At 41.6% G+C, this 24,631-nt stretch overlaps 1 protein-coding gene across 1 annotated transcript in view; it reads right to left on the reverse strand.

Annotated features, from left to right (window-relative positions):
- Positions 1-24,631, reverse strand: part of GADL1 (glutamate decarboxylase like 1) — a 462,065-nt gene that overhangs the window by 219,743 nt on the left and 217,691 nt on the right. The window contains exons 7-8 of the mRNA XM_069730021.1: positions 23,628-23,707; positions 8,394-8,448 (exon numbers count right to left, since the gene is read on the reverse strand). Coding sequence (XP_069586122.1) covers positions 8,394-8,448; positions 23,628-23,707 — 135 coding nt within the window. The remainder of the gene's footprint in view (positions 1-8,393; positions 8,449-23,627; positions 23,708-24,631) is intronic.

Below are 24,631 nucleotides of genomic sequence, written 5' to 3' on the forward strand. Positions count from 1 at the left end.
ATGCAAATAAATTTCCACGGCGGTCCGGTAAATGATTGCGTCTAGTAACCATTGGAGGAGGTTCACTAGACACAGCGGCATTTTCCTCCAAGCTGTCCTTCAAAGGGACAATCATGTTAGGCTCATCCTCTCTAACAGTCGAGCTTGGTGTGGATTCTGGAGCAGAGGGGAATTTCATGTCCTCTGCTTTTGCTCTGCGCCATGCAATACCTCTGGTGATGCTCGCCAAACTGGTGACTGTTAAAGTAGTGTATGGGTCGACACTTCCATCTGAAATCACACACCAGACTGTCCCTTTCACGTTATCCATGTCCCCTTCCCAGCAGGAGATTCTTTCCTTTCTTGTCCTTCCCGAGGGAATGGACGAGATTCTGCTGGGAATACCCTGGCTCCGTTTTCACTCCCCACATATTGAGTGGACCTCTGGGAGGATATTAGATTGGAGTGAATCATGTAAGGTTCAGATTTCCACCACCAAGATACCCACAGATCTTTCTTCTCTTCCCAAATGCTATTGGTCCTATGCAGACGTCTTCTTCAAAAAGGCTGCGGAGACCCTTCCGCCTCACCGTCCCTATGACTGTCCTATTGATCTCTTGCCTGGAGCAGAACCTCCTCGGGGACGGGTCTATCCCCTCTCTCTCCCGGAAACGGAGGCTATGTCCCAATACATCCAGGAAAATTTGGCAAGAGGGTTGATTAGGAAGTCAGTGTCACCTGCAGGGGCGGGGTTCTTCTTCGTGCAGAAGAAGAATGGAGAATTATGTTCATGCATAGATTACAGGGGTCTTAACGCCATGACCGTTAAGAATAAGTACCCGCTGCCCCTGATTTCTGAGCTCTTTGATAGGCTACGGGGAGCAAGGGTATTTACCAAATTAGATCTGCCGGGTGCTTATAACCTGATTCGCATCCGTGAGGGGGATGAATGGAAGACGGCGTTTAATACCAGGGATGGGCACTATGAGTATCTGGTGATGCCCTTCGGGCTCTGTAATGCCCCAGCCGATTTCCAAGACTTTGTCAACGACATCTTCCGGGATATGCTCTCCACCTCGGTCGTAGTCTATCTGGATGATATTCTCATCTTCTCTCCAGATATTGACTCCCACCGGAGAGATGTTGGCAGAGTCTTGGACCTCTTACGGGCAAACTCCCTCTATGCAAAGCTGGAGAAGTGTATGTTTGAGCAGGAGTCTTTACCTTTCCTGGGCTATGTCATCTCCGCCCAGGATCCTGCCAAACTACAGGCTGTGATGGACTGGCAAGAACCCCATTCTCTTAAAGCGGTGCAGCGCTTTATGGGGTTCATAAATTACTATCGCCAGTTCATTCCCCACTTCTCAACTTTGGTAGCTCCCTTGGTAGCCCTCACCAAGAAGGGAGCAAATCCCAAATTATGGTCTGAGGAGGTCTCCAAGGCCATCTCTTCTATTAAGTCTCATTTTGCTCCCATCCTACATTGTCCCGATGTTGATAAGCTGTTGGATGCCTCAGCCGTTGGTGCAGGAGCAGTCCTCTTCCAAAAGGATGCTCAAGGTCGGAAGCATCCTTGCTTCTTCTTCCCCAAGACCTTCACACCAGCGGAGAGGAATTATTCCATCGGGGACAGGGAGTTGCTAGCAATGAAGTTGGCTTTCTTGGAGTGGAGACATCTTTTGGAGGGGGCTCGCTTTCCATTTCAAGTCTTAATGGACCACAAAAATTTGGTGTATTTGCAAATAGCCCAGCGGCTAAATTCTCGTCAGGCCAGATGGTCTTTGTTCTTCTCCCGGTTCGACTTCACCCTCCATTATCTCGCTGGAGGAAAGAACATTCGTGCTGATGCCCTCTCTCGCTCTGTGCCTCTGGGCAAGACTTTTGTACCCATTAATTTGCGACCGGAGGTTCTCTCTTGGGCTCATTCGTCCAGGGTGGGTGGACAGTTTGGGACAAAGAGGACATCTGAGCTGCTGGCGAGGACGTACTGGTGGCCACATATGGTCCGTTATGTCAGAGATTATATTCAGGCGTGTGTCTCCTGCGCCAAAAATAAGTCTCCTCGACAACGACCAGCTGGGTTACTCTATCCCTTGCCGGTGGCAATGCTGTGGCTGCTCTACAATAGTATGTCACAGACAACATCTCCTGTTTCTTTAAAAAAAAATTATGTCTGCCAGGGTGGAATTCACCACTGACACCTGGATGAGCAAACAAGGCCAAAGGAGTTACATCTCACTGACTTGGCACTAAGTGACTCTGGTGCTGGTGGGGTCAGGTGTGCAAGGGCTGCTCCACAAGTCTAGGAATCCCCAAAGCTTGCAGGATAAACCTCTGTATCTAACAGTTCCTTCACTGCTTCTGCCTCTTCCACCTCCTATAGGACCTCCACGTGTGCCATCAGCCTCTCTCTTAATGAGAAACATGTTCCAACAGTGCAGAGAGAATCCTTCTTATCTCTGTACTGCGCAGCCAGGGTTCACCGCAATCAGGCTGTGTTTAAATTAATATGCCTTGGAGATCACAGTCATACAGCTCAAGAGTTATGGAAAACTATCCATGATGAGTTTGAGCAATGGCTGTCTCCACTGAACCTGGAGATGCGAACTTGGTGGCGAACTTGGCTCTAAGCTGGGGCAACCTCACACTTGTGCCATGCGATGTACGACATGAAGGAATTCCATTCTGCACAAATTACAGTGACTGTGGCAGCAGCGACAAACCCTGGTGCATTATGTCCTTTTGCATAGTCTGGGCCAATGTAGTACAGACATGGTGAAAATCACTCTTGCGGAGAGCGCACAGAAGAAGAAACTTTGCACCCTTCTGCATAGTTTCAAAAATGGCTACCAAGATGGTTATTGTAATTGTGTAATCATTAGAATCAATATTACTATCTTCTACATGTTGGATCACACTTTGAATAGTCCGCTGGAGGAGATGGTGGAAGAAGTGGGAGCAGAGGAGAATGAGGAAGGGAAAACAATATATCTAAGTTTCAGACTGATCAATGGGGGCTCATAATATCAGACAAACTGTTAGTAAAGGGGCAGGAGCCAAGGAACAAATCAAGGATGATGTCACGGCCTCGGATACTTACCTGCCTTCTCCCATCCCTCAGCGCGCTCCCGACTCAGTCCCTCGCCACTCCTCCTCCATCTTCTCTGGATCCTGGCACGTCATTCCCTCATGCATGCACGATCGCGTCTCCTCCACAGCTGGGTTCTCTGGGAGGTCTCGACCTGGTGGCTCCTCCCCAACATGGCGGTGTCCATCGGCTATTTCTTCCCAGTGTCTTCCTAGGTAAGACGCCTGTGCTTCTTAGGAAATATGTAGTGTTTCGTGCCAGCGCCTTCTTTATCCTCAGGCCCCCTTTTGTCTCTGCTCTTCTAGCCCTGTATCTCTGCCGTGCCTGCCCAGAGTCTCTGCTGAGCCTGCCTAGTGTCTCTGCCATTCCTGCCCTGAGTTTCTGCTGAGCCTCCCTATTGTCTCTGCTGTTCCTGCCCTGTGTCTCTGCCATGCCTGCCCTGTGTCTCTGCCGTACTAGCCTAGAGTCTCTGCCATGTCTGCCTAGTGTCCCTGCCATTCCAGTCCTGTGTCTCTGCCTTTCCTGCCCTGTGTCTCTGTCATTCCTGCCTTGTCTCTTTGCTGTGACTGCCCTGTGCCTCTGCCTAAGCCAGCCTAGTGCCTCTGCTGCACTAGCCCTGTGTCTCAATCATACCTATCCTATGTCTGCCATGCTTGCCTGGTGTCTCTCCCACACCAGTCATGTGCCTCTGCTGAGCCTGCCCTGTGTCTCTGCGGTGCCACCCCCATGTCTCTACGCTACCAGTATGGCATCAAGTCTCATCTCCCATTTCTCCCTGCATCTGTCCATTTCCTTCAGTCCTCAGTCTCTTTTCCTCTCCTCCTTGTAGTCGCCCCTTTGGCTCCAGCAGTTGTGTCTCCATCCCCCTTGGGCCTGCTCTTAACGCTCCCTCTATAGGGGGTGGTTCCATCTGGTCCACTCGCCCTCTGGGGCTCTAGAGCCACGACCCAGAGGGTCCACTCTTGGATTCTTATTTTAAATCCTAATAGATGATGAGGAGGAAGAGGTGATGGGCAGGCAACATTAAGGAGATAAAGGAGATAATGATACCCTCTCTGTTGTCCGTGGTTGGTTGGAGGGGACAGAGGAAGCAAGCTTGAGTATTACCTTGCCACCAACACACCATGGACTTAGACCTCATGGAAGCGCCAGTCACATGAGTACCTTTTTGCTGCACTATCTGCAACATGATGCCCATATTCTTGGGGTTAGAAATAGTGCTGACTACGTGGTTGCCACTCTGTTAGATCCACAGTACAAGAGTAAATTTTGACTGATGCTTCCTTCCCCTGGAAAGGGACACACACATGCTGGAGTATTAAAGGGAATCTGTCACCTCATTTTTCGCATATAAGCTGAAGCCACCACCATTAGGGGCTTATCTACAGCATTCTTCGGGTGAGTCCTGCTGGTGGTGTCCTGAGCAATAAACCATCCGGCTGTCCCCTGACCACCTAACATCAAAATGAACAAGTCATGAATCTCCAATGAGTTTTGCACCCCAGTGGCAGATTGAGCAGACTTTGCGATGGTGTAGTTTTTAGTGTGCTGCATTAATCTTGCATTATTGCAGTCTGTGACATCTTTGTTGTGGCTTCTGTGCCTGCTGTTGCTACTGCTGCTGATGTTACAAACAATTTTTTGAAATGTGGAGACTGCAAGTTGGATCTCCATCTGGTGATTTACCTGTAGTACAGTTTTATAACATTAGTGGTTTATCAAGCTGATATTTGTGCCACCTGAAGGGGGCTGAGCAAAAAAACTAATTGAGCTATTTCATGAGGTATCAGGGCTCCCAGAACAACAGGCTTATACCATTCCATGACCCACCTTCTTTTTATTTAAACTTTAATTCAAAGCTCTACATGGCAGCCCAGACTCTGGTACCTCATGCATGGCTCATGGCTGACTGCCACTGTACCATTATCAAATTTCTACTGTGGGTCAATTGATGCTACTTTTCCTGTTGTCTGCCCCTAATTTTTGAAAATATTTGGACAAGGACCTTCTGTGGAGAGCTACAGAAAGAAATGGAGTGAAGAGGAACAATTGTTTCAAAGAAAAATATAAGAAATACACTCAACCTCCATGGCCTGCACTTTCAACAAGCAAGACTCCATTGCTGAACTAAAAGCATGTTGAAGCGCAATTATAAATTGCTCAACAACATTTAGACAAGTGTTATGATCCGGTGACCTTGGAGCTGCATGAGAACTTTCACTGGAGAAAGTGGCCACTATACTGACCGCAACCCTGAACTTAACACCGCAACTAGAAGTAGCCGTGGAGTGTACCTAACACACCTAGACACCTCGTCACAGCCGGAGGACTAAATACCCCTAAAGATGGAAATCGGAATACTATCTTGCCTCAGAGAAAATCCCCAAAGGATAGACAGCCCCCCCACAAATATTGGCGGTGAGTCGGAGAGGAAAAAACATACACAGGCAGAAAAAACAGGATTTAGCACAGGAGGCCGCTCTAGCTAGATAGGACAGAATAGGACAGAGTTCTGTGCGGTCAGTATTAAAACCCTTCAAAAAATCCACAGCAGAATATACAAAAAAAACCTCCTACATCTAACTAAAGATGTAGGAGCGTATATCTGCAACTCCAGTGAAACCAACCAGACTGAGAAAACACAGACACAGTCTAATCTGGACAAAAGAAAAACAAACGAACAGTACTGAAAATAAGCACACTGCATGTGTGCCACAGGAAAAGAAACAGACACTTATCTTTGCTGAACTGGCAGATAAGCAGGAGAGGCCAGGCAGATATCCAACACTTCCAAAGAAACATTGACAACTGGCAAGGGCTAAAGGATGCTGCACACCTAAATATCCCAGTCAGAATTGTAATTATCCGATACACCTGGCCAGGACTGCGAGTCAGAGACAACTGCATTCCCACCAACAACCACTGGAGGGAACCCAAGAGCAGAATTCACAACAGACAAGTATGTGAAATACTGCAAGAATATAGTGAGGTCAGATGAGTCTAACATGTAACTCTTTGGATACCAAAATGCATACCATGTTTGGAGCCCAAGAAACACTACATATGATCCCAAAAACTCCATACTAACAATGAAGTTTGGAGGTTGAAACATCATGTCGATCTGGTTTTTGCATATGGCACTGGCAAACCTCATAAGTTTGAAGGAAGGATGAATGGACAAATGAACAAAGACATTTTTTGACAAAAATCTTCTTCCTTCTACCAGGATGGAGAAGAGTGGACATTTCAGCCAGACAATGATCCCAAACACACAGCCAAGGAAACTCTTAATTGGTTTCAGAGAAAGAAAATATAGCTGCTAGAATAGCCCAGCCAATCACCTGACCTGAATCCAATAGAAAATGTATGGAAGGAACAAAAGTTTAGAGTTTATAGAAGGAACCGAGGGAGTGTTTGAAGAGTGTTTATATAGAAGAATGGGCAAATATCACACCTGTGCAATGCATGCAACTAGTTTCTATGTACAGTAGTCATCTTGAATCTGCCATCACCAACAAAGCCTTTTGTATGAAGAATTAAATAAATTTCAGCAAGTGTGTTCAGTTACTTTTCCCTGTGAAGGTCTTGTGACAGCTTACTGGTTTTACCCATCATGAGATGTTTTTTGTATGGCACTCTTATAATGAGACACGTTTTTTAGGCCATTAGTTGAACCAGCTGATATTATTTTTCACTAAGTGGCAGGATTGTTTTCTAGTTACTGATAGATTTCATCTGGTGTCATTAATTTCCATGGCTTTTACACCTCTCTTTCTTCAAGAGTTCAATACTTTTTCCCTGTGTCCTTTCTAACTATTGCACATAATTTATGGACATCTATGGTTTAATTTCTTTGCCTGTGCAAGGAGATTACAGAGACTGCTTTATACCCAAAGCACGTCCCATTTAAACATTGTTAAATGTTGCTAATTTTATATCTTTTACCTTATGCTGCTATATTTATACATGATGCATAAATACTGTTGTATACTGTATACTGTAAGATGTGCACTATGTTGTAGCGTAGGGAGGGTGCAGTTAGTAGTTAGGACACTAGATGAAGACACTTTAGTATTATAATTTCCTAGGAATAGTAACAGTTAACATAGGAGGGGCTACAGTGGGATAAGATAGTGAGCATTTCCTATTTTTGGACAGTGTAGCCTGGGAGCTGAGACAGGCCAGGAGGGTCAGAAAACCCAGGCAGTCCCGTAGGGCCTTAAAGCCCGGGGCAACATAGTGGGCGTCACAACATTCTAAGAGGGAAGCCCAGTCATCCAGGGTCAGCGGGCCAGAAGTGCAGCAGTGACAGCAGAAGTACAAGAAGCAGTGACAGCAGAAGTGCAGCAGTGACAGCAGCAAGGCAAGAAGCATTGACAGTGGTAGGTAGAGCGGGAGCTATCGCAAGAATCACAGCAGGACAGTACCACAGGTCGCTCCAAAAATGTGGTGAGCTGGCTACTTGGGCTGATGCCCTTATGTCTGGTGCGAAATGGAAAAGGGAGCTCTAACGGTAGTCTGACAGGGAGGACGCTGCGATACTAAGTGGGATGGGACATCCCGGAAGACACTGAAAATCACAGGAAAAGCAAAAGACATGTGGACTATGTGGAACCTAATGTTGATGCTGTAACTGAAAAGGAAAAGGAAATGTGCTGTGTGGAGCCTAATGTTGATGCTGCAAAAGACACGGATGTGCTGAGAAAAGAAACCAGTAAAGTTATATGTTTTAAGTTGAATGTGAACTCTGTCTTTATTTTTGCAACAACACCAGCAGCAGAACTTTGGCCACTTAGATGGGACCCTGATGGTGTAGATGATGTAGCTGAAGGTATGCTAAAAAGGGAACATTGTGTGCATGTGGTGGTTGGCCAGGGCGCATGTAAACAGATAGTCTCAGCCACGACTATGGCCCTGGCCCTCCTTCATACCTGTGTGGACTAGATTGGTTGTTATCGATATCTGGTGAGAATTTGATATCAACAGCACCTTTAGAAATATATTTACTTATAAAATTGGTGACATGTTCAGTGCTAATTTCACCTACTTTATTTTCTATAATTAGCGCTAGGTGATGTAAAATATAGCAGATATCTACTCCAGATCATAACCATAGTACATTACTTATGCTGGTGCACTTCAGCCTCCGAAGATTTGTTTATATTCCTTAATATATTTTGCTCATCTTAATCCAATGGGCTTTTTTTCAACCCTAGCATATGTTATGCCCATTCAATTTGGAAGGGGTCTCAATAGCAAATATCTGGTGGTTATTGGCAGTTGTAAACCTTTTGGGAATAAAATTGGTACACTTTTTTTTACTTACTTCTTCCTTTGCTTTCAGTACTTGCTTTTCAAGGCCTTCTGGTATCATTTTTCCTCTAAATAAAACAAGATTATTAAGAATGAATGAATGACTAATAGAAACTAATATAAATATTTTGTAATGTTAAATATAGGAATACATATTATAGACAGTGATGTTAATATTTTATTACAGTAAAAGAAAAGCAAATCTTAAATGCCATAAGCACAATAAAAATAAAGAAAATAAATCAGGAAACAATTTCTCCAATTTGAAAAGAAAATAGTATAATTGTTCTCAAGAGAAAGGAGTCATAAAATAAAGATTTTTACATTTCATTGATAGGAATGTTTGCACATTGGGTACATAATTATTAGGCAATTTGTATTTTCGATAATTAATTTTATTATTGAACAACTAAAGTGCTGTCGTTCAATCCAAACAGTTAATAAACCTGGAAACTGAATATTTTAAAATTAAAATTGAGGTTTTGTCTTTTTTAGGAAAATGTCTGTGTCTTGAGCATTGTTCCAAGCATTATTGCTTACGACAATGCCCAGAGGGAGTTATCATGTAGCCATCAGACATGAAATTTTCTTCTTGATGCAAAGGAAAAACTCATCCACTGTATAGCTTTTGTCACCCAAGATCATAAGCTGTAAAACAGCTTGGCAAGGTTTTAAGCTTACAAGAACAAAAAGGCTGAGGGTGGGAAGTGGATGCAATTTGAAATTTTGCTGCTAGTGATGTAGTAATTTCTACTGAGGAAATTGTAATGGAGGTGTGGAGTAGGGTTCTAAGAATTGCCTTGTGTTGTAACTAGAACTAGTGACCAGCCAGGAAGGTTTCATTATCCATTCTTGTTGCTTTGGTGCATCTTTGCCACTGAAATCATTGACCCACGGGACTGTGAAATATATGTACTCAATTTCCTTTATCACTGCTCCACGTGTTGCTGGTGTAGTTCCCTTTCAAGCTCAATTATATGTCTAAGGAGTGCCAACGTACTCCTTAATGTGAGAGGTCAGCGTCGAAACCCCTTTCCATGACAATTAATGGTGGCTGAGTATCTTTCATCAATGTTGAGTGTAATTAATCATTTCCAGAAATGCAGTGGAATTGACTAAATGGTAAAGTATCTAATTCACCCAATCAAATTGACCAGAAGAGAGTTCAGGTGACAATTGGCACACAAGAGATTACTGGGTATTTAATGCTGTTACATGGCCATATAATCAGATGAGGAAATCTGATGTTGAAATCTGGGTATGGGGAAAAGGTATAGTCAGAGTACAATACACAGCAGATGATGATGATGATAATGCCATCAACCAGGTACAGCTTGGCAATTCAACCTGGCTACCAGAAAAGAGGAGAAGGTAGAGAAAGACAGCTCGTGCCTTGCTTATATTGTTCCCATTTGCGCAGATGATGATGCTCTATGTGCTGATGGAAAGATGCAGTTTAGAGCCTGGATACAGCCGGACCTTAGCATTGTTGTTTATTACATAGGCCACTACCCTGTTTCTCTTATGACACCACCATACTGTCACCGTTATCTGGTTTTCAGGTTTTCCTGTCTACCACTAAATCATCATTTTCATATTGTCCGTCATGGCTGACAGTTGTGCCATTGTCGATAATGTCTTGAGGTTCTTACCCCAATCCTGATTCCCAACTCTACATTTTCCCGGAATTATGGTGCCACTAACATACTGCCTGCCATTGCTAATGCCCCTACCACCACTCCTGCCAGTGCCACTAACAACATCAAGACACGTACCCATATAAATTAAGTTCTCCACCTCTCCTGCCTTATCTCACCTAAGAGCAAATGCAGACTGTTTTGATCCAACAAATCACTAGAAAAAAGTGCGCTATATTCCTTAGAAATTGTGTTTTATTGCTTGATCTACATTCTTTTTTTACTAGAAAGAACAAACTTTTTGAACCACAATTCCTCCCTTCTCTAAAAAGATCAACCAAGAAATGCATAACTGCAAGACATTATGGAGATGCTTGCTGTGCTGTACATGAGGTCATGTGATTTTTCTCTAGCTGTTACAATTATCTGCAATGTATAAAATAGCAACAGCCATTTTAGGCAATGTGCGTGTAGCAAATCGCAAAATGTTTAAAATTACAGGCTTCCTAGAAATTTGACACAAACTAGATTGGCATCTGGCACGAAGTAAACCAACCAAAATCCTAACTCTGGAGGATTTAAGACTGTCTAGTGTTACTTTTGCAGTGCTGAAGAATTAGACAGCATTGATTAATATGCCCGAATATATCTTCTAGGCTACATGGGCATGAATAGATAGTTATTAGCATTATAATGATCTCGGAAACATAATAAGCAGTCAGAAAATGTATCTTGAATATGATTTCAAATGGGTTTACTCGTGTAAGCAAACATAAAAGCCGAAACCTAAATGGTTGTAATAGACCACAAACCTAGTTCTAGACGCTTGTAGTTTTCATGCCCCTATGGGAGGTGTCAATACATTATAGTTAGGGGTCAGGCAAAGAAATATTTATACATTTTGTCCCGCAAATGTACCTTTATGACTCTGCATTGCCTTGTTCATATTGCTTGTATATCAATATATGGAGCTTTTTTTTGGCTTTCTTAGTGTAATGAAATAGGTCCAGGCTTCATAGTAATCGTAGTTTACGGAAGTATTCTCTTATGGAAGCAAATGTCTGATCATATGAAGTCTGGTGAGAATGCCACTATTTTTTTTTTGTCAGATTCTTATGATCTAGGACATTTGGACGTGCACTAGAGGGCTCTTTCACCTCGAAAAATGCCCAGAGGCTGTGTATTCTCCGCATGCCTTCAGCACAAAATCATTCTTCAGATTTCAGAGCTAAATCTGTATTCATCAGATATATTTACAAAAGTCAACACAGGTTATAATAATGGATGTTTATGGCGACATATGATCATTGCATTACTTATAAGTGTTAGAATAATTTATTGAATTGTGACGTGGTGGAAATTTATTGTGTTGACTGGCAAATAGTGCAGTTAATTAGTATATCTTTTAATTACGGTAGTCTTTTGTTGTGTGTGGGTTTTGTTTTTTTTGCAGTTTCTCTCAGGGAGAATAAAAGAATGCATTAAGCCAGCATCCATTTTCTGCACATCAGAGGACGGCTAGTACCGTATGTTAATATTAAAGACGATTTAAAGGGACACTGTCACCTGAATTTGGAGGGAACAATCTTCAGCCATGGAGGCGGGGTTTTGGGGTTTTTGATTCACCCTTTCCTTACCCGCTGGCTGCATGCTGGCTGCAATATTGGATTGAAGTTCATTCTCTGTCCTCTATAGTACACGCCTGTGCAAGGCAAGATTGCATTGTGCAGGCATGTACTACGGAGGACAGAGAATGAACTTCAATCCAATATTGCAGCCAGCATGCAGCCAGCGGGTAAGGAAAGGGTGAATCAAAAACCCCAAAACCCCGCCTCCATGGCTGAAGATTGTTCCCTCCAAATTCAGGTGACAGTGTCCCTTTAATGGAAATAATGTCAGAAAAAATATATTTTAGTCTTAATGCTGTTAAAAATCAGATTAATATTGACAGTAAATTTTGTCTCGAATTTCACAATGAAAAAAAAAAACACAAAGCCTTTCTGAAAGGAGACAACCCATTTAATTCTTTATTACCTTGTCTTCTACTGTTGAGAAGAAAGGGTCGTGACAGCCCTTACACCTGAGGCCTGCTCTACCAAAATATTTAAAGTGGAGCACAATGTTTATTTCTGTATAATTTTACAAAAAACATCCATTGCCACACTTCAAACTAACTACTGATGCGGCAGTGGATTTTTTTTTTAAACTGAAGACTTTTCTGTGCCCTGGATACTCAAGTGCCTAAAAGATGCTGTGTGCACATATCCTAAGAGTAACATCTGTATGGAGCTTGTATGGGGCCTTCTTAACTGCATGTGGTTTCCATCACTACTCAAGTTTTAAGATTTCTCCCACGATCCAAATAGCCATTCTGGCAGGAATTTTGTTTCTCATGAAATGGTCTTCAGTGCGTGCCTGTCTCAGATGCAATAGATTGTGAGCCCATTAATGGTAGGGATTGATATAGTGAAAATCAGTAAAATCAAGAGTGGTTGAAAAATGCAGAAGTGGTGCATATGTTTCTATTATACTTTTCCTCTGATTGTTCCACTCCTGATTTTGGCTTACAAATACTGATGTAAAATACTGACCACATACTTAACAAGTGAACATAGTCCATCACTGAGAAAATCTTTTTTCTAAGACCACGTTCACATGTTGAGTATTTGGTCAATATTTCACATCAGTATCTGTAAGCCAAATGAGGGGACGGGAAGAAAAACATTAGACTTGAACAAAGAAGACCCAGGAAAACTTACTCAGATGGGAGGTAAGAACATTTCTAAAACAATCCTCAGCGAGGAGATTGGAACAAAACAAAATCCTCTAAACTGCATGCTCGCAAACGCCAGAAGCCTGACAAACAAGATGGAAGAACTAGAAGCAGAAATATCTACAGGTAACTTTGACATAGTGGGAATAACCGAGACATGGTTAGATGAAAGCTATGACTGGGCAGTTAACTTACAGGGTTACAGTCTGTTTAGAAAGGATCGTAAAAATCGGAGAGGAGGAGGGGTTTGTCTCTATGTAAAGTTTTGTCTAAAGTCAACTTTAAGGGAGGATATTAGCGAAGGAAATGAGGATGTCGAGTCCATATGGGTCAAATTCATGGAGGGAAAAATGGTAAAAAAATTCTCATTGGGGTCTTTTACAAACCCCCAAATATAACAGAAACCATGGAAAGTCTACTTCTAAAGCAGATAGATGAAGCTGCAACCCATAATGAGGTCCTGGTTATGGGGGACTTTAACTACCCGGATATTAACTGGGAAACAGAAACCTGTGAAACCCATAAAGGCAACAGGTTTCTGCTAATAACCAAGAAAAATTATCTTTCACAATTGGTGCAGAATCCAACCAGAGGAGCAGCACTTTTAGACCTAATACTATCTAATAGACCTGACAGAATAACAAATCTGCAGGTGGTTGGGCATCTAGGAAATAGCGACCACAATATTGTGCAGTTTCACCTGTGTTTCACTAGGGGGACTTGTCAGGGAGTCACAAAAACACTGAACTTTAGGAAGGCAAAGTTTGACCAGCTTAGAGATGCCCTTAATCTGGTAGACTGGGACAATATCCTCAGAAATAAGAATACAGATAATAAATGGGAAATGTTTAAGAACATCCTAAATAGGCAGTGTAAGCGGTTTATACCTTGTGGGAATAAAAGGACTAGAAATAGGAAAAACCCAATGTGGCTAAACAAAGAAGTAAGACAGGCAATTAACAGTAAAAAGAAAGCATTTGCACTACTAAAGCAGGATGGCACCATTGAAGCTCTAAAAAACTATAGGGAGAAAAATACTTTATCTAAAAAACTAATTAAAGCTGCCAAAAAGGAAACAGAGAAGCACATTGCTAAGGAGAGTAAAACTAATGCCAAGCTGTTCTTCAACTATATCAATAGTAAAAGAATAAAAACTGAAAATGTAGGCCCCTTAAAAAATAGTGAGGAAAGAATGGTTGTAAATGACGAGGAAAAAGCTAACATATTAAACACCTTCTTCTCCACGGTATTCACGGTGGAAAATGAAATGCTAGGTGAAGTCCCAAGAAACAATGAAAACCCTATATTAAGGGTCACCAATCTAACCCAAGAAGAGGTGCGAAACCGGCTAAATAAGATTAAAATAGATAAATCTCCGGGTCCGGATGGCATACACCCACGAGTACTAAGAGAACTAAGTAATGTAATAGATAAACCATTATTTCTTATTTTTAGGGACTCTATAGCGACAGGGTCTGTTCCGCAGGACTGGCGCATAGCAAATGTGGTGCCAATATTCAAAAAGGGCTCTAAAAGTGAACCTGGAAATTATAGGCCAGTAAGTCTAACCTCTATTGTTGGTAAAATATTTGAAGGGTTTCTGAGGGATGTTATTCTGGATTATCTCAATGAGAATAACTGTTTAACTCCATATCAGCATGGGTTTATGAGAAATCGCTCCTGTCAAACCAATCTAATCAGTTTTTATGAAGAGGTAAGCTATAGGCTGGACCACGGTGAGTCATTGGACGTGGTATATCTCCATTTTTCCAAAGCGTTTGATACCGTGCCGCACAAGAGGTTGGTACACAAAATGAGAATGCTTGGTCTGGGGGAAAATGTGTGTAAATGGGTTAGTAACTGGCTTAGTGATAGAAAGCAGAGGGTGGTTATAAATGGTATAGTCTCTAACTGGGTAGTTGTGACCAGTGGGGTACCGCAGGGATCAGTATTGGGACCTGTTCTCTTCAACATATTCATTAATGATCTGGTAGAAGGTTTACACAGTAAAATATCGATATTTGCAGATGATACAAAACTATGTAAAGCAGTTAATACAAGAGAAGATAGTATTCTGCTACAGATGGATCTGGATAAGTTGGAAACTTGGGCTGAAAGGTGGCAGATGAGGTTTAACAATGATAAATGTAAGGTTATACACATGGGAAGAAGGAATCAATAACACCATTACACACTGAATGGGAAACCACTGGGTAAATCTGACAGGGAGAAGGACTTGGGGATCCTAGTTAATGATAAACTTACCTGGAGCAGCCAGTGCCAGGCAGCAGCTGCCAAGGCAAACAGGATCATGGGGTGCATTAAAAGAGGTCTGGATACACATGATGAGAGCATTATACTGCCTCTGTACAAATCCCTAGTTAGACCGCACATGGAGTACTGTGTCCAGTTTTGGGCACCGGTGCTCAGGAAGGATATAATGGAACTAGAGAGAGTACAAAGGAGGGCAACAAAATTAATAAAGGGGATGGGAGAACTACAATACCCAGATAGATTAGCGAAATTAGGATTATTTAGTCTAGAAAAAAGACGACTGAGGGGCGATCTAATAACCATGTATAAGTATATAAGGGAACAATACAAATATCTCGCTGAGGATCTGTTTATACCAAGGAAGGGGACGGGCACAAGGGGGCATTCTTTGCGTCTGGAGGAGAGAAGGTTTTTCCACCAACATAGAAGAGGATTCTTTACTGTTAGGGCAGTGAGAATCTGGAATTGCTTGCCTGAGGAGGTGGTGATGGCGAACTCAGTCGAGGGGTTCAAGAGAGGCCTGGATGTCTTCCTGGAGCAGAACAATATTGTATCATACAATTATTAGGTTCTGTAGAAGGACGTAGATCTGGGGATTTATTATGATGGAATATAGGCTGAACTGGATGGACAAATGTCTTTTTTCGGCCTTACTAACTATGTTACTATGTTACTATGTAAAATCAGGAGTAGAACAATCAGAAGAAAAGTATAATAGAAACATATGAACCACTTCTGCATTTATCTCCCACTCCTGGTTTTGGCTTAAAAATACTGATGTGATATAATGACCAAATATTGATCATGTGAACATAGCCTACCGCCCTCAACATCCTTGGATTATTTACTACCCATAACTATGAAAGACATTATTTGCAGTCAGAATCCACCAGATAACCACAGACTCCTGTTACTCATTTGCTAATATCTGGACATCTGAATAATTAAACATTATTAAAGATTACATCTACAATGAAACATCATTTTGGTTGTGTCATAAGCATCAACACTCAGTTTATTTGCTATTTTTCAAATAATTGAGGGATGGGAAAATAACACATTTTTTAACATCCTCCACTGTTGGCACCTTTTTATGAGTTTTTTTTATCTCTCCTGTGTATTTATATATTTTTCGTGAAAATGCCAGTATACATGTCTATGGAACTAAAAGTGTTATCACTATGGATGAGATGTCATTGGCATCTACGATAACAGGACATGGTGTGATGTTTTTATGAATGACATGCAAAGATGTACTGTCAGTAAAGAAAATAAAGAATCACTAAAGAAATGTTACAGAGATCATCTAATGGTTTGAGGAGCGCTAATTACAATAGTATTGAAAACCATTTTGAGCCACCTCCCTCTTCTCCCAGTTGGTGATTGGATTGCTTGGACGACTGATTCAATGTACAATTGATTAACCCTGTTCAATCCTATATTTATCTCATTTGCCTGGCCAGTTTTACTTGGAGGTTTCTTCATAGAGGACAGCTTATTGCTTAGATTCCCGGAAGGGGGACTGTCAAGTAACCCTTCTATAAAGTAAAGATTTCCCAAAGCAGAGAATTATTTTAAGCCTATTTTATGTTGTATCATTGCGGTATGTACTGTATTTTGTTGCATTTAAAAGATGAAACAATTACAAAGATTGGCAGCTAATTCACATGGGATAAGCTACATTTGAGAATTACTGTACAATTGACCGGCTTTTTATTGTGTTCACACGATCTAGCCATAAATAATAAATCATTATTTTAATTACTCTTTTGCCAGTTAGTTTTATTGGTGCACATTTTTCTTTTGTGCAGGACAAGATCATGACTAAATGTTGGCACACAAACAGTCCTAGCCTAACAGCAATAATAATAATCCAGACTTCATAGAGTTTAGTGAATAATTTGTATTTCATTTTTTTTTAAATTGACTTGCAACAAATTACAGTTGCAATTACCGCAAAGCCTCCAATTACCCATAAAATGTGCATAAAGCTCGGCGGTCTCCTTTAATTTTTTCCAGCTTTTTATCACTAACACTGCTTTGCTATTTTTAATGTGACATTAACGTATTTTGCTATGGATAAACAGTTGGGAACCAGTAGAAGCCCATCAGCTTACTTCATAACATATTGCACTATTGGACTTTTTATGCTTTTTAAAATGTAAAATATAATGTTGTTTGGTAAGTGAAGAAGGAATGCCTTTTTACTTTTTAAATAACCATCAACATTTTATATTTTGTTTTCTGGGGCAGTTTCATTTTTATTTAACCTGTGGAGTTCCGAGCAGCAGCTTTGTGTAGCTATAGAACACAATGTACAGGCAAGAGATGTTTGGCTGTCAACAGTGGCAACTGCAGCAAACCAACAGTATAGAATATGAAGGCACAAACAACGAAATGTCTGACTGTGTATTTCCAGCACCTGAGCCCCTGAAGCAGCCACAATGCAGTAGAGATATAGAACATTGGGGAGGCTGGAGATATGTGGCTTCCTTTCAAAAGTGGCACTGCAGCAACAGCACAGTGAACAATAAGATAAAGTACACAGGTAGGGGATGTGCATTTGTGTACTAACAGCAATGGCAGCCACAACAGCATGAGAGGTAGATACTGTGGAACATGATGGTCAAGCAGGAGATTCTTGGCTACACGTAGGTACTAGCGCTAGTGGCAGCAGAAAATTATAGAACATAATCAGACAGGCAGATACATTAGCCAATCTAATTGTTGGCATCAGCTATAGGTAAATGAAAATTGACACTGACATGTGAAATTCATTTTGACAAATGTGAGGTTTTCCACACTTGCAGGATACAATCTCCATGGGTTTGGAAAAGCCACATGCTGAACTGTGTACACTTTCTGACAGTACACTGAAGGCTGAATAACAACGTTTTTAACACGATAAACAAGAACTGGTTTTGCCACTGGTCAAGTCTACTGACCCATAAGCCCCTTGGGTTGGAGCTTAGGGTATCTGACAGAGAAAGGACATAGTCCAGGTAAGATTGAACCTGACTGTTCAGGATTTGTGTCTCTATTTGTTCAAGTGGGTAAAACATCTGCTCCATCATGTTAAATATACTGTAATCACTGTGGGTTTGGCTACTTATAGTAAGGGTAGCATAGTCATAGTCAAGGGAATGTTGCTCTGCGGTGAGTGGAGATGGGTTCCTTCTTCAGACTTGCAGTCATAAGACATTTTCTTGGCAAAAGCGTAGCTGAGCATGGAAAGCAGGATATTCTGGTAATATAACAATTTTGACTTCTTTTCAGAAGCCATAAAAAATCCCCAGAGGGTCTAAAAACATTACTATCTAATAGTCATCCTTCTGCTTGATGATAACAATATGCCTGTCAACCCAGAAGAAATCAAAAATGCTGCTTGCAATGGTTAGCCTGTCCTGAGATCCTGTTAGTTCAATTTCTGCACATTCCATCCCAATTGTCCTCCTCCAGTTTCTGACTTCCCTGGTAGTCTGTCCATGCTGGGGGCGGAGCCATCATCCACTTGGATGGTGCAAATGCACATTGTATTTTGTTGTGTGTGGAAGTAGTGAGTGGTGTGGGAGCATGGGATGCCGCGCTTCACACTTGTTTCGCGGCCCTGGAGCCATGACATGCTATGTCTCCCAGTTGCCAGGCAATGCAGGATGCTGCCTTGTTTGGTGTAAGCCAATGGTAGGAATGTGTACATCTTACAGTTCAGGTGAGCAGGGAGTGATTTACTAGTCATTACTGGGAGGAATGCATTACCTGATTTTTATCTTTAGCATTTTGCTGGCTATTTAAAGTTTGTTCCTTTCCAGTTCCATTCTGTTTAATAAGTTCCCTTGCACGGGGTGAGTTCTTGATGGTTAAGTTCAGGTTGCTTCTCAGCAGTGGCTTACTGTCTTTTCTGGTTCTTTTTCCTTAGCTTTTGTTTTTGGGTTCCCTTTGTTTTTTGTTTTGATTTAATGCTGCTAGCTTAGGACTTACTCTTGTATCCTGACTCTAACATGGTCCATGTCACTTGATGCTAACTACCCTGCAACAGCAATCTGGGATGGGTTCTATAAAGCCCCCTTCTTATCGAGAGTGAAAGAGGAATATCCTGGCCCTTTGGACTTGCCTAGCAGTGGTGGCTTGCGAAATATGTATCTGTGACTTCGCATTTGCTGGTCCATTCTACCGAGTAGATTAACGGTGGTCTCAGGGTATTCACTCTTCTAAGCATTCTGCTCCAGCTATTGAGGTGCAGTTGTGGGACCCTATTTTCAGAGATTATGTCCCCCTCCCAACTCACACAAATGCTGAAAGGGTCTTCAGTGAAGATGGGTAGTCAAGCTGGGCTGTCAGACATTTGCCTCTGTAGCTGTGGTGTCATCTTTCCCACAGTTAATCATTTTTATAAGGCCATCAGAGGCAGTACAGTGGCTAGTGGGAAAAGGTGGGCAACTGTTCCCAGTTGGCATTTTTGCTGCGTTTTTTCACTTTCTCTTTGCTTTAAATGGTGAAAAAACATTTCCTGTTAAATGTAATTTTAACATTTTACTATCTTATCTGGGCATGTGGTGTGTGTGACATGGTGAGACACATCCTGTTTAATTTATGAAGGAGGGGCTGTTATATGCCACCAAGTCCATGCAGACAATGCAAGAACTTGTAAAAATTAGAAGGAGGAGGGATGGAGTCACCCTGTATTAGACATAAAGGAGGGCATAATGCACATTCTGTTAAAATTTTTAGGTACTGTGACTCCTACACTCACAAGGCCAATGCACTATGTGCAAGGGCTAGCAAACTTAGAAGGTGGATCTCCGATAAGCCCTGCAAGACATGCAGGTGAGGGCCTCAGACAAATAAACACGTAGATGAGGGACTTTGATTTAATTCTGGTACAATTTTTAAAATATTCTGACTCCCAAACTGGTAAAGGCTATGCAGTCACTGCGAGGCATAGCTAAACTTCCAAGGAAGCATTGTAATTCAGCCAACAAGACACATAGAGTAGGGACTCTGACTACAATTTTGGACAATTTTAAAAAGATTGTCAATTGGATTGGATGAAAAATACATTTTTTGACAATTTTAAAAAGATTTTCAACTGGATTGGATGAAGAATACATTTGTGTGACGATTTGAAAAAGACTGTGAATTGCATTGCATTTTTTAGGATATTTGTCTACACATGACCACAAAGAGACAGAATCTGGCAATGAATGCATGGAAAGAAGACCTCATGCTGTGGACTGTCAGACATCCATGGCTACTCTTCAGTTGCAATATACAAAGGCTGAGTGGAATACCAATGTGCATATGAAGCTGGTATTCAACTACTGCCCTCTACTGCTCACAAAGACTTGCCAACATATGCAGTGTTGAGTTCCAGATCGCAACCAGACGGTGAAGTGGCAGCTGCAAGCATAGCTGCAGAATTGCCAGACTGAAGGCAGATGTAGCTGTCTTGTGGAAATAGGCGCACATGAACCCTACTTTGACAAGTAGATCAGGCAAATCAGAGTAGGTTTTTAAATAGCACTAAATGACTAAGTTGAGGGCATGGGTTAGGCATGGTACGTGTGCAAGGTGGCCAAGCTTCAGAGCCGCCACCAAGTTATTGCCATTAAAATACACAACCATGTCTGATTGTAGGTTCAGCAGCAAGAGCAACGTATCTGTCTGGTCTGTTAGACCTTTCAACAACTCTGCGGCTGTGTGCTGCTTATCAATTAAACATATGTGTTTAAGCAGAGCCTATTTCCATTTAGCTGAGGCAATGCTTCCACTTGTGTCTGATATGGAAGTTAATTATGAGATGAAGGATGAGGAAGAGGGAGTAAAAGAACAGGCTTAGGAGAAGGAAAACCATGATGAAACTTGGGCCGGCATATCTTGATGTCAGTAGCATGTGAGTAGTCCCAGGGTCTGACTGGGTCCCGGCCGCCAGCAGGTTGGTCCAGTGTGCCATCAGAGCAATGTAGCATTCCTACCCACAAGCACTTGAACATGTGTCTGTTAGGGTTGGACCTTCCCAGTAACTGTGTTGGTCAGAGAGCGGGATATGTTATGGGACACATGCTAGTGTAAGGCGGAAATGGTTTTCCTGAAAAAATAGTGTCGGCTGGGGACAGCCGCCATGAGGTTGTAGAAAGCCTCAGTGTCCACAAGCCTAAATGGCAACAATTCCAGAGCAAACAGTCTGGAAATGTGGCTGTTAAGTGTTCGTGTTCGGGCCTGTGGGTGACTGAGTATTTTGGCTTGCGTTCCAAGGCCAGTGGTAGGGACAGCTGAACACTGAGCTCTTAAAAGGAAGTGGATGTGGTTGCTGATTCTGGTTGCACACATGCAATGACAGGTGTAGGGTGGGAGGCATCACTCGCAGACACTGATTGGGGACCCAGGCATTCAGCCCACCTAGTCAGGTGATTGGATGACATGTGCTTGAGCATGCTGGTGGTGGTCAGACTAGTAGTGCACAATCTCTTGCTGATCTTGGTATGGCACAGGTTAAAAATTAATGTTTTCTTATCTTCTGCACTTTATGTGAAAACACCTGACCCTTGGCCTAGGATCTGGCCACGTGGGGGTGCTCTGGGGAACAGGTAAACACCTCTTCCCTCTTTCAGCCCCACTGCCTCTTAATGGCTGTTGTGGTGTTGTGGATCCTTCCAGCTCTGAGCTGCTGTGCACGCTCTGCAAGCCTCCTGGCAAGGTTGGGTGACTTCATCATCCATTACCTCACCTTCTACTTCCTCACTGTCGTCCTACTTCTGAATTGTTCTTTTAAGATGACTTGTTGGCAATTGTGTTTCATCATTATCCACCTCTTGAGACTGCAATTGCCATTCACCACAGTCGGCTTCTTCTGACCATGGCTGCTTAAACATTTGGGAATCTGCACACACAATCTCCTCATGTCGCTCTTGAAACATACATGGTGACAGGCTCGAATAAGCCATAAATGGAAAGGCTTATTCTGTTCACATTATGCTGGTTTTAAGAGTGGTGTCCAGTGCCCCCTTAGAAAGTAGGACAGGAAGCTAGGTCACATGGATGAGCATGGTTGCTGTACTCCCACAGCAGACCTAGTTTCACCTGAACCACTTCCATGGTCTCTGCGTGCAACATTAGCAGCACATCCACTTCCCTGTCCCTTACCGCAAGCCCTACTCATTTTTAAATTATCTACGAAGCTCAGAGTGGTATTATTACAGAAAGGATTTTTTCTTGTACGTGGCAGCAACAAATCTGTAATGCAATCAAACGTGAAAAAATGTCTGTAATGTTATAATCCCTATTTCACCGAACCTCAAATTATTTTTAATTATGAGGGGTATTAGGAGAGAATAGAATCTATTTGAATTGTCAGTGAAAGGGTAATTTCTTACACGTAGTATCAACAAACTCTGGAACGCAACTAATCCTGCTGAAATGTCTGTAATATGATAATCTCTACTACGCCACCGAACCCTCTTTTTTTACGAAATCAGAGGTAATATTAGAGAATGGAATCTATTTGAATTGTCCCTAAAACATTTGTTTCTTATATGTTGTAGCAGCAAACTGTGGGACGCAATCAAACCTGTCGAAATGTCTCTCATACAATAATCTCTACTATGCTACTGGACCCTAAATTATTTTAAGATATGAGTGGTATTAAGATAGAATAGAATCTATTTGAATAGTCGCTGAAAGGCTTATATCTTATAAGTGGCAGCAACAAACTCTGAAACGCAATCAAACCTGCTGATATGTCTGTAACTTTTAGTCCCTTAACATGCAGGGATTACCTGCTGTGATAGAAATATTTATATCATGTAGATCTCTATAGATCCTCTATAATCATATATACTCATATAAATGCAAATATATCTATATACATTATAATCAATGGCTTAAAATGGCTGACATAAACTAATATAAGCCAGACAGACTGTTCGGTGTTTTCCACCCAAAAAGCAGAAGAACTCCAGATGTATTAAGTGCCGATGAGATGTCTCAACTTTGTCCTAGATGCAGAGATACATTTTAGTTGCTTAATCAGCAATGATATGTGCATTAATCACAATATTCCATATATATTCAGATAACCAATAACAGAGGAGCTATACAATATGTTAATTAACTAACCACCCCTAACCACTCCTTTCTATATGCAATTATAAAACTATGTACCAGGAAATAAAGGATCAGTATTGATGGAATGCTTTCCTGTCCCAATCGTGTACAAACTCATTCTTGATGAGCTCACAAAATACTCAGTCTTATTGGGAACGGCCACAGCACACACGGGATAGATCTATCCAACCCAAATTTCCATATCACTGCCAATCACAGTAATGCTGTAGCCATATTGGCTACTGTACAGCATTTGGAAAACAAACCTATATCTCTTTTTGATAAATGTCTTTAGTGGAGTCAATGATAATTGAAAATTCAAACTACAATCCAACTCCCAATCTTTTTGAGGAAAGTATCTGTCAAGAAAATGCTTATAATGCATGTGAATGACACTTTGTAAAATTGCAAACACTTTGTATGATTAATAAATAATGAAAGTTTAAATTACATATCCACTTACTGATCATCAGCCTTAACAAAATACACATTGTGTGTGCCAATACCAAGGAAAGCAGCTGCCTTCTTCATGGAGTAGTGACACTGTTGAAAACAAAACAATGACTGTACATACAGATGGAAAATTAATAGAAAGATTAACAGAAATATTGTTTAAATTAAAGAATTTGATAGTCTAACATATGTGGAAAAAAGTAAATATACATAACGAATAATGAAGGGAAGTGTATGTTTAATTCATTACCATATGGACATGGTAAAGTAATGATTGCAACTATTTCCAAGAGTAAACACATTCAACAATATATTAAAATGGATATTCATGGCTCATAGAATAATTTAACCTTACAAACAACTTAAGGGGAGCCTATCAGTAGAGATTTTCATGATTGTACAGTGAGTAGCTTTGTAAGCATGTCCAAGTAAAGATTAAATGTATGACTGGGAGAGAGAAAAAAAAATTACCGTATGTCAACAGCAAACACCAATTTGCTTACGTCATCTGGGCGGAACTGAAGCAGCAAACAACTCTGTGATTAGTGTCCTACCTGTAATCATGTCCACTGTTCCTTGATGATGTCCAGCATATTCTCACTCGGAGCAGGAAACCAATCAATGAACAGCGGATGCGATTACAGCAACAAACCTGATTACGGTCAGCACTGTTCACAACTTCTGCTCTGCCCAGAAGACTAGAACAGAGACGTAAACAGTGGTGATATGAGTTCACTTTCTATTGCCTACTCAAACATCCAAATCCCACAATTATAACATCAGCTAAAAAACTGTGCTGACAGATTCCATTTACATGGTACATATATTTTCCCTATGAAGAAAATATATACCGTAGATGTTGGAGATGTTATTTTGACAGTTGCTGCAGTGTAGCGCACCTCCGAAATTTGTGGACCAGGCTGCCCATTCAAGTTGTGTGGACAGCCCTTAGCCACTCATGTATCACTGGCTATCGAGTTGGTGATTGCTTGGTCTGTATAACTTTTTTAATCA

The sequence above is a fragment of the Ranitomeya imitator genome, chromosome 6, assembly GCF_032444005.1.
Source record: "Ranitomeya imitator isolate aRanImi1 chromosome 6, aRanImi1.pri, whole genome shotgun sequence".
In the NCBI taxonomy this organism is placed as follows: Eukaryota; Metazoa; Chordata; class Amphibia; order Anura; family Dendrobatidae; genus Ranitomeya; species Ranitomeya imitator.